This window comes from Aotus nancymaae, unplaced genomic scaffold (genome assembly GCF_030222135.1).
Source record: "Aotus nancymaae isolate 86718 unplaced genomic scaffold, 86718_ANA_hifiasm-v0.15.2.pri h1tg000002l, whole genome shotgun sequence".
NCBI lineage: Eukaryota > Metazoa > Chordata > Mammalia > Primates > Aotidae > Aotus > Aotus nancymaae.
The window spans coordinates 4,097,527-4,108,778 of record NW_026988413.1 but is presented as its reverse complement, the minus strand read 5'-3'; the positions used below and the strand labels follow the sequence as shown (position 1 = coordinate 4,108,778).

At 38.7% G+C, this 11,252-nt stretch overlaps 1 protein-coding gene across 2 annotated transcripts in view; it reads right to left on the bottom strand.

Moving 5' to 3' along the window:
• Window positions 1-586: 586 nt before the first annotated feature.
• Window positions 587-11,252, bottom strand: part of PAXIP1 (PAX interacting protein 1) — a 59,510-nt gene continuing 48,844 nt past the window's right edge. Inside the window, exons 16-21 of one of the 2 annotated variants that reach the window (XM_064368585.1) lie at window positions 11,003-11,171; window positions 4,846-4,946; window positions 3,550-3,684; window positions 3,383-3,458; window positions 3,215-3,301; window positions 587-2,590 (exon numbers count right to left, since the gene is read on the bottom strand). In XM_064368585.1, the coding sequence (XP_064224655.1) occupies window positions 2,505-2,590; window positions 3,215-3,301; window positions 3,383-3,458; window positions 3,550-3,684; window positions 4,846-4,946; window positions 11,003-11,171 (654 nt within the window). In that variant the 3' untranslated portion in view covers window positions 587-2,504. The remainder of the gene's footprint in view (window positions 2,591-3,214; window positions 3,302-3,382; window positions 3,459-3,549; window positions 3,685-4,845; window positions 4,947-11,002; window positions 11,172-11,252) is intronic. The other variant, XM_064368609.1, reaches the window with a different exon arrangement.

The following is an 11,252-nucleotide window of genomic DNA, read 5'->3' as shown; positions in this document are numbered from 1 at the left end:
ACTTGCAGGATTCTATAGAATCTAAAATATTTTAGAGCAACCCCAACTCTACCTGTGGTGCATGAGGGGAAAAGGTCAGTTCTACCTCTACTTAGAGATAAGTACGTATCTCTCAGTTTATTTAGGCACAAAAATATAAGCTTAAAAGTAGATACAAAGTTTGTTAAAAACAACTGGCTCTGAATGTTGATGATAGCACTGGCCCGCAGGATCTATAGGTATTAGCAGTTACTGCCCTGCTCATCTTTAATAAACCGGCAGTCTCCCACTATTTCATTAATCTATAATCCAACAAGTGTACCGCAACAGGATCTGGAAAGAAGCGGGATGGATGGAAGTTATGCAGCGTCACTGTCACCGGTTCTCACTGGTTGCGCCTGTGCTTAGTGACTGAAATAATCTGAGCCCACCCCTGCCTGGGATGGAGTTTATTACAGTGACAAAAAATGGCTGGCTTCCAGAAATTATTACTTGAGGTAAAAGTTTACTAGAAAATAGCTTGTCTTGAAATCACTTAAAATGTGATCCAGTTTGATGTAAATTATAAGTTATGCAAAACAATGTGGAATGATAAAGGATTACTCAATTCTAAGTTCAAAAGTACATTTATTTAAAATGTGGGCAAGATATCAATATAAAAGAAAACAGAGTATAAGAAATGAAAATAATCAAAGTACAAAACATTTCAAATCTTATCAACATCCATAATTTAGAGATAGCAAGGTCTTTATTTACACCATTTTATTACTAGTTGAAGTCCTGTAACAGTTTTGTGAAAACATTTAAAAACCTGGCAAATGAATCATAAAACCTAATGTGAGCTCTTAAAGTCATATAATAAAAAACATAATTTATGTTTCCTCAGAATAAAATTGCACATCTTAAAAAGATGCAGTATATTAATTATATCTGTCTTCCTGGCTTTGCAGTCTGATCCCCCAAGAAAGCAGCTGGAAAACAAGAGCATGTGAAGGAAGCACGCAGCTCCTCGCCAGCCAGACAGCCGGCTGCGCACCGCAGGAGTCCACACACACGGCAGTCTAGACACCATCAGTTAAACTTATATGTAGGCTTGTTGAGGAAAACAACTTCCAAACACAAGGCAAAAGACAAATGTGAAACCGAGGGTTCCAACATTCGTCACTCAGGTTCAGGCACACCCTTGTAGGAATGCTACAGCCTCTTTCTTACCCACTCAAACCAGCCGCTCTGCTGCACACCCACATCACAGACGACTTTCAGCCCACTCCCGACAGGCTCACTCAGCCCAGGGACATCAGCCCCTGTGCCAGCTCCCCAGAAGATCCACTATGCGGCTAGAGCTGAGGCCCAGCAATAGCTGCAGTGTCCTTTAAATTAACATGTGCAACACACAACCCCAAGAGCTGACGTCCCCAAAGCCCCACTGCAAATAACTGACTCCTACCTATACCTTCAGGAGCAGATGCTGACCTCTGCAATTCTACACCGTCCACTATGGGCAAAATTAATTGAGCTATAGCTATGAAAAAAGGTCCCCAAGGTAATTAATACTCACAAGTCACCCGTATGACTTTTAAAGCAATTTCTTCTGAAAGTAAAAGTTGTAAAGAATAGGCTTTCACAAATATAAATATGAATGCCAGAAAAAAATCTGAAAAAAATGCAAGGGTATACACTGTATACAAACCAAATGCTTATAGCATATCTAAAAATGTAACAGGCCTCTTACCATTTTTATCAGTAGTGCAAGCAATAATTTCCTAATAGATCGAGGTATGGAATACACTAAGCTCTGGTGTGAATAAGAGGTTTCTGCACCAAGCCTCATTCCAACTAGACAGGTTATTTATGGCTAAACATGACATTGGCTTCTGGAACCGAGGCAAATTTTACTTTTTTTTTTTTTTTTTGTAAGACAGAGTTTCACTCTTGTTGCCCAGGCTGGAGTGCAATGGCACGATTTTGGCTCACTGCAAACCCTGCCTTCCAGGGTCAAGTGATTCTCCTGCCTCAAGTCTTCTGAATAGCTGTGATCACAGGTGCCTGCCACCACACCTGGCTAATTTTTTCTATTTTTAGTAAAGACCGGGTTTCACACTGTTGGCCAGGCTGGTCTTGAACTCCTGATCTCAGGTGATCTATCCGCCTCAGCCTACCATGTAGGGATTACAGGCGTGAGCCACCGCAAGACGTCAAATTTTACTTCTTAAAAGTGCTTTTCTCTCAGTGATAGCATCTTCTATCTGACATTACAACCATAAGCTCTTTAGGGTTAAAAGGAAAATGTTTGACAAATGTAACTGACTGGATGAATGTCAATGTATTTAAATGTAAATATACTTAAATGTAATTACCTGGATGAAATAGGCACATATGAAGAGGAAAAAAAACTCAGCAAGGATGGATGTCATTCTGACCTCTGTGCTTTACTGAAGCAGTCCTACCCCAAACACAAAATTCCCCTGCATAAGCAATGGTTCACTGAGGCTGACGTTGGTCAGGGGTGACAGAAGCTCCTGCTCTCACAGAGAGGAGGAGCTCAGCCCTCCAGCCCTATTGCACCAGCCCCAGGGAGAAGTCCTGAGAAACACCGCCTGAGAGCAGCCCCCTGCAACAGAAAACGGAAGTTGAAACAGAAGTGTTCCCATAAGGACCTGGAAGGCATGTTTTGCTTCACTGATGGGCTGCTCATACATTAAAATAGTAATTCAGAGATTTTTAGTAAGGGCTACACATACAGATGATGAGCTTTATTTTTTCCTGAATGTCTGAAATAGAAAAAACCGTGTGTCATTATTCTAAATACTGACCTTTGCATTTTTCCTAACATGTTAATATTCATTCTGCCGCTTCTATTAAGTAGTTTTTTTATTTTCCATCTCAAAGTTATACGAACTAAATTTCATTTTGAAAACTACAAACTCAGAAATGAACTGATAAAAAGAAACATGTAAGTTTTTTTTGCAATTATTTTCTATTTTATCTAATTGTCAAATACTTTAATGCCTACAGATAAATAGACAGCATAGATTCTAATAAACATCACCTATTAAAACTGAACTCTCAGTAAGTTCAGGGAAAGTTTTTACTTGCAACTCAAATGAATATTCTGAAGAGAAAGAATTGTTCACTGTATAAATCATAATAGCAAAGAAAGGAAAAATGGCTTGTAAAACAGGAAAGGTACTGCCTTATTAATCTGGAAACTCCATTTCATATCCAACCCACTTACTTTTTATTCTCTTTTGAAAAGGATATGATTCGTAGTCCAGTGTTTGTGTGAGCACTCCAGTCAGAACAAACTCCGCATTGTGAACATCTGAACGAGATGGAAGCAGAGACTGTTAGAGGCGCACTGCTGTGTGTACACACACTCACACACACAAGCGGGGAAACGTACCTATGCCTCTGGCAAAATATTCTCGGCATAAATGAAGGTCATTTTCACAGGATATTAAAATTATTTCCGACAAACTCTAAGGAAAAGAAAATGAGCTTCTCAGTGACCAAACACTGAATCTGACATAGGACAATGATGGACTCGCTGGCAGACTCCACTCTACCCACCGAGTTCTGCTTGTGCTCCATGAGCTTCCGGAAAGATGGCTGCTTGGATAACACCTTTCCTCCTGCACACTCTACGATTGACCTCATAGTGGAAAGACTTGGGCAGATTCCAGGTGTGATGTAAAAATACTTTGCCTAAAATTAAATGAAAATGTATGTATTATGTTCTTAAATGCTTTTAACTTTTAGAGTATGTAATTTTTCATAGATTCTGCCCTGAGATTTTTGACAAAATTTCTAATTTTATGAAATGATGAAGGTACTATTTATTCTCCTACTAGCACTCAATCTCAAGTGGAAGAGGAATCCAGCTATGTAAATTTGGAATTTAAGCATTTTCACGTTAAGTATGCCGAAGATGATTTAAAGTAACCAGAACTTAAGTCCCTAAAACAAAGTGTTTTGTGAATAAGCAAGAATATCACAAATATTTTTCACAATTTTTATACAATTTTAAATCAGCATTATATTTCACCACACTTATCTGCCTAGCAATAGCCTCTGGCACGGCGCCTGCCTGCTATCCCTTTTCTTTATTTTCTCTGTATTATTTGGACTCAAACAGAGCAGGAAATGATATTGATGCTTAAGATTGAATTCTCTAACAAGCTTGCTCCTGAGTATACCACAAAATAAGATTGTCTTAAACTGCTCACAGAAAAAAATCAAACATTTAGAAAGACTATTTTAGGTAAAATATATCTTAACTCAGTATTCCAAATCATTTCTAATTCCTCCTGACTCCTTAAGAAGTTTAAAGAACTTCTTAAGATAAAGATTATCTTTATTGATTTACTTCTTTGATACAAAAAGAATTCCTAACTCTTCTAAGAGTTATCTCACATTTAAAAATCTTTTATCTGAAATTATATATATTGAATTAATATTTTCCCAAGTATCTTCTCCAGTTGAATACACATCTATTGACAATAGTATGAAGTAAGCAATGTCCCCTAAAGATTCATTAAAAGCAAAAAAATAAACATGCCTTTTAACCAATTAAATTATTCAAAAACATACTCTTTGAACACCTTATTTCTCCTAAATGTATTTATTAAATTTGTGTACCTATTTTTAAACATTACAGCAAAGAAAGTTCTCTGGAGATGTGCTGTGGTTCATAGGAGGAAGCCCTCCAGTGGTCATGTCCAAGAAGGAAGACAAGTGGTGAATGAGATGCAGGGAGAGCCCAGCTCCCCTGGAGGCGCACTTCCCAGCAAATCACCTGTTCGTTCCCTTCAGTGGGTCCATGTGTTATGCTTACTTGGACTGATTTACTTTTCCCTTAAAGTGTACCTTAAAGAGTGGAGAAATGTGTGCCCGCTTTAAGGATTCTTCCAAGCTGAAAGAGAAAAGGACTTCCGCCTCAGCATCTCGGAGAATGTAGTTCTGCTCATCTGGAAAACAGAACAGTACATACTCTGAAAGTGTGGACAGGTGAAATGTGGCAGGTGTGACCCACAAAATTCTCACCCTTATTCAGTACATAATATTCACGGTTACATTTACCTGTATAGCCTTCGGACATTTAAATCTCACCATTATATTTCATTTACTTTCATGTAAAAGCCAGACCAAAAAAAGACAGGCAGGTATTTTTTTGTCCTTCAGCAGTAGTTAACCATTTGGGGTCATAAACTCTTGAAAAGAACAGGCAGGGTGTGGTGGCTCATGCCTGTAATTCCAGCACTTTGGGAGGCCAAGGAAGAAAAACTGCTTGATGCCAGGAGTTCCAGAACAGCCTGGGCAACATAGTGAGACCTCATCTTTACAAAAAAATTTTAAAATTAGCTTGGCATGGTTGTATGTGCCTATAGTCTCAGCTGCTTGGGAGGCTGAAGTGGGAGGATTGCTTGAGTCTGAGAAGTTTGAGGCTACAGTAACCCGTCACTGTACCTCTGCATTCCAGCCTGGGCAACAAAGTGAGATCCGGTCTCAAAATAATAATAATAATTTTTTTTAACAACAAAAATGTTAAAAAACAGTAAGAAAATTACTGAAAGTTAGGAACCCTCTTCCCATAGCTGCCCCTCCCCTCTTTACTCAACTGTAATCTCATACAAACTTTTAGGGAGCTCACAAACTTTCCAAGCCTGCAGATCTCAGGTTAAAACCTCCAGTCCTAGAAAGACAAGCTTTAAATAATCCCATCCAAGTATTTATTTATATATAATGACTAACTCTGCAAGGACTTATAGGACATTGGAGTTATTTGGCTGATAATTAGGTGAATTTACCAAAGTTTAAAGATTCACCAAGCATACATTCATTTTAAGTATATAAAAGTATACAGCAATTTATAAAGGACAGTTTTATCAATTTTTAAAGACTTCTGACAATTATTATTAATTGACAGATTTTCAGAGTTCTCATAGCAACATTTCAAGAAATGTGTCAAAAGTTAAAGATCACAAAATGTTTCAATCTTCCTATAAATACGTGTCATATTCAGAAAAGCATTTCTTCTCCTCCGTTTCCTACCGACCATACAGCATAATACAGGCAGCTCAAATCCAGTAATATATACATCAAAAACAGAAAACAAGGAAAGTGATTTGGGATTGGCAAACTGAGGTTGACAAGATGACACGTATTTCAGGATTTGTGGGCTATGTATTGTTTCTCTTGCACATTCCTCTTCTCATTTTTAAGCAATATTTTAAAAATGTGAAACCCACTCTCAGCACATGGACCACAGTTTGCTGACTCCTGGGCAGGAGCAACCACACTATGACAAAAATGTGGGCATCTGTTCACCAATGGCTAATCTCTGAGCCAACCAGCAGATAGAAAGGCTGCCTTTTAGGTGAAAGAAGATAAAAATGTCTAAAATTTGGAGAAACAAAAAATGATGAATTAAAAAATGAATAAAACAAGTACTGCCACACATGAGATGGTATATTTGAAGTGTTACTTTCTAGGGGAAAAATGAAGGCTGATATGTCTTCTGAAGAACTTGTGTGAGATCACCAAGAAGTAGTTAATGTTTATGATAGAGAAAATAACACCAGGCATAGTGGCTCACGCCTGTAATCCCAGCACTTTGGGAGGCTGAGGTGGGCGGATCACTTGAGGTCAGGAGTTCAAGACCAGCCTGGCTAACATGGCGAAACCCTGTCTCTACTAAAAAATACAAAAAAATTAGCCAGGTGTGGTGGTGGTGGGTGCCTGTAGTCCCAGCTACTAGGGAGGCTGAGGCAGGAGAATAGCTTGAACCCAGGAGGCGGAGGTTGCAGTGAGTCAATGGCACCACTCCACTCCAGCCTGGGCAACAAAGTAAGACTCAATTAAAAAAAAAAAAGAAAGAAAGTAACATTGAAAAACAAAAGAATATACAGCTAAGATGATCCTGTCACAGATGAGATACTGACATTTTGGTTTTTTCAAATGAAGGAACAGGGTTAACTTAGTAGTAGCTAAATAAAGACTCAACCTGAACATTAAACTTTGCATGGAAGTACAAAAGAAATGAGTATCCCAGAAAGTGATAATAATATCGATATCTCACATTTTATATAAATTACACATAAATATAAAAGTCCCAAAACATGCACCTACCAAAACAGGTGGAGAAGAGAGTCCTTCCAACAAATGATGCTGAACAACTGGACAACCATATGAAAAAAAAAAGGAATCTGGACATAGACCTTACCCTCTTTAAAAAAAAAAAAAAAAAAAAATCAACCCCCAAACGGAACACAGACCTAAATGTGAAATGCAAAACTTTGAAACTCCTACAAGATAACACAGGAGAAAATCTAAGGGACCTTGAGTTTGGCTTTTTAGATACAACACCAAAGACAAAATCCATGAAAGAAATAATGAGTAAGCTGGACTTCACCTATTAGAATGGCCAAAACCCAGAGCACTGACACCAGCACATGCTGAGGAGGATGTGGAGCAACAGGAGCTCCCATTCACTGCTGGTGGGAATGCAAAACAGCACAGGCACTTCAGAAGACAGCCTGGCGGTTCCTCACCAAGCTAAACATACACTTACCATATGATCAAGCAATTGCACACCTTGGTGATTTACCAAAAGGAGTTGAAAACTTGCGTCCACACTAACACCTGCACATGGATGTTTACAGCAGCTTTACTGATAACTGCCAAAATTTACAAACAGCAAGAATGTCCTTCTGTAGGTAAGGGGCCAAACAAACTGACACATTCTGACAATGGAATATTATTTAGTGCTAAAAAGAATGCGCTCTCAAGCCACGAAAAGACATGGAGGAAGCTTGGATGTATATTGCTATGCAAAGGAAGCAGATCTGAAAATCCTATATAATGAATGATTCCCAATGTGTAACATTCTGGAAAGGGCAAGACTACAGAAGGGATAAAAATATCAGTGGTTGCCAGGGGTCAGAAGGCAGGAAGGAATGAGTGGGTGGAGCGCAGAGGATTTTTAGAGCAGTGGAACAACTCTGTATGATGCTGTAATAGCAAAAGCACGTCCTTTGTTAAAACCCAATGACTGTTCAAGGCCAGCAGTAGGCCCTATTCTAACTATGGACTTTGGGTGATTATGACCCAAATGTCAATGTAGCTTCATTAATGGTTAATAAACATTCCACTTTGGTGTGGGATGGTGACTGTAATGGGGGTGGTGGTGTGTGTGCATGGGTGTGGGCTAGGGGTACATGGGAACTCTGTGCCTTCTGTAATTTTGCTGTGAACTTAAAACTGCCCCAAAAAATTGAAGAATCATTACAAACTGGAAAGATTCTCTTAGGAAATCCTAAAATTTGGAAGACAAAATACAAAATGTTTTCTCAATATTAAATGTTTATAACTAAACCACCTCCTGACTCTCACAGAGCAACACAGCAAACATTTATTAACAGTGCTATAAATAAATCAAAGCCAGTCAACCAAACTTCCCATCAAATATGAACCGTAAACTTCATATGCAGATAAAAGAACCAGATTTTCACAAACTGAAACTGGAAAAATTAAGTAAATTGGTCATTCACTAAATTGGCTGCTTGGCAAACTAATTTTCAAAGAATTTGCATGTTCTTGGTTAGAAGAGAAAAGAAATCAGCTAAGTCCAAAAGTAACAGTAAAGATCTCTAAAGCCGGGTGTTGCCCAAAAGCAGCCGATGGGGCCAACAGAGGCTGGAACATGACAGACCGTTTTCCCCACCGCCCAAGCTGGTGTATGCCATGCTCCGACTGCAGAGCCTAAGAAATTACACTATTTCTATTAACGAACAGATCATCTCCTAAATTTTATAATGTTAACATTATACGAAATTGGAAGCTAAAATGTTTGTAGTAATTGTTTCTATGATGTTTTTCTTCTGCCTTCATTAAGTTTTATGTTTCATTAATATTTTTTAGGTTTGAAAAAATTTCAAAATTTCAATTAAAAAAATTTCTAAATACCACTTAATACATGTGAGCCTCATTATTCACAGATTCTGTATTTGCCAATTTTCCTTCCCCCTGAAATTTGTTTATGAACCCACAATCAGTGCCTGTGGCACTTCGGGGGTCATTTGTGGACAGGCATAGACTGGAGAAGAATCAGTCAGCTACATGTACATTACTAGCCAGGAGGAACAAGGCCATGCCCTGCCTTCCGGTTCCAGCAGAAATGGTGAAGAAGCATCCTCTTTGTGATCAATTTAGTGTCACTGTTTTCAAATGTGTGTGCTTTATGTTGGTGATTATGCTGTTTAAAATGTCCCCAGTCCTAAGTGCAAGAAGGCTGTGGTGTGCCTTTTGGAGAAAATATGTATGTTAGGGAAGTTTCATGCAGGCATGAGTTACAGTGCTGTTGATCATGAGCTGAATGTCCATGAATTAACAATATACACTAAATAAGGCGCCTTTAAACAGAAACACACATAAAACAAGGTTATGTATGACTGGCTGATGAAAATGTAGTGAGCAGAGGCTCTCAGGAACCTACCCCCGTGTTTACCCAGAGGCTACAGTACAGTATTCACTCTGTGCAACTTCATGGGCATAACTAACTGAATGACAAGAATTGCCTGAATATCGTAGTTTAGGATTTAGTCTTTTCTTCATATTAATGATTTATTTTTTCCTATGTCTTACTGCCTTAGATACAGAATTGAAAAATTTTAAGTTTGTTTCTAGCTTTGCTATGAACAGCAATCTTAAGTTATCTTTATTTTTCTGGATCTCCTCATCTGTAAAATTAGACTACATGAACTTTAAGACATATATACTTCTAATTTATTTACATAAACATGAATTATATTTAAATGCCAGTGGCCAAAAAAGTGACATGAATCTAAAATATTTTAATTTTAAAAGATGGATTTAATGACAACTTGTGCCCGGAAAGTGGTAAGTAAGGTTTGGTCAGCCAGAAGAGTGTAACGGGGACTAGTAGCTCCTCTGCAGGCCTTGCTTGCCACGGCCACACACCCTGCTCTTCCCTTTGGCAGCTGTATCTTTCTGCTTAAAGGGTGGGGTGCAAGGGAGGCATACGTGAAGAAGTGTGAGAACACGTCAATACAGGGCAAACTACTGGCACAGAAAAATAAGCATGTGGATGCTCTAAATCAGGGGTTGGTGATCAGTATCATCGCTATATGGTGGAGTAGCCGGGGAGTTCAGTTTTACTGCCAGTGTGGCTGGGGCAGAAAGACCACATGAGAAAAAAGACCGAGAATTCAGTGAAGCTTGTCATGGGGCATGTGCCTCTAAACCTTTCAACGCAGACAGGGCCTAGGGGAGGATGGAGGACACAGCTGGGGCAGCTGAGAGGTGCCTGGCTTCGATGATGCAGAGGACACCAACCCCGCAGACAGGGTGACAGCACTGCTATGCAGGACAGGAAGGGCACACAGCTGCCTTGGCTATCCAGTTTCCATGAAGGAAAAAAAATCATTTAGAATTTATAACTTATTTTATACATAGCAAGATTCTAAAAACATTTAGATGTATATCAATCTATCTATCCTTTATATACTATCTCTAAATGTGACTGTTTTTTAAAAAGAAATTCTCTTTTGGAGCTCTGAACAATGGAAGATGGGCAAGAGGACGCAGACCTCTTTCCCTCCTATATAAACCGATATTCAAAGTGTATTTGAGTAGGACATTTGCATACACCTGCTCTCTTTCCAAATAAAGACAAAAATTATACTTTCCTGCACTTTGAAAAATCTCATTTTACAGCCAGATTTCCAAACAAAATATACTAACAGGAAAATAAAAAGAGGGATATAGAGCTTGTTTTCCCCTTAATACTGTCCAAATTACCAAAACCTTCACACTTAGGGTAGAATGCAAAGACATCAATCAAAGGAATCACTGGGGATATGAAATAAATTCATAAATTTAAATAAATAAATATCACATAGTTAAAAAATAAACTAGGTATTTGTTGGGCTGAAAAGAGATGAATTCAAGAAAAAAAAAAAGTGTATTTGGCATTAAAAATAAGGTTACTAGCGCTGCTCCTTACCAATGAACTTCTGGCACCTGAAGCATTCCTCCAGCCACTCTGGTGTCACTATGTGCTTCACGACAGAAATCGCCGTCAGGAACTTCACAGTGCGAGTCACTTTGCTGGCAACGAGGTGTGTGCACTTCTGTGCCGACCCTGCAACCTCCCCACCAAGAATGTAGAGCTTCTGAAGGTCACAAACACAGGTGAGAAATGAAAAAGTTCAGCATTCATAGAGCCACACCGACAGAGCGTAACATAGAGGAAT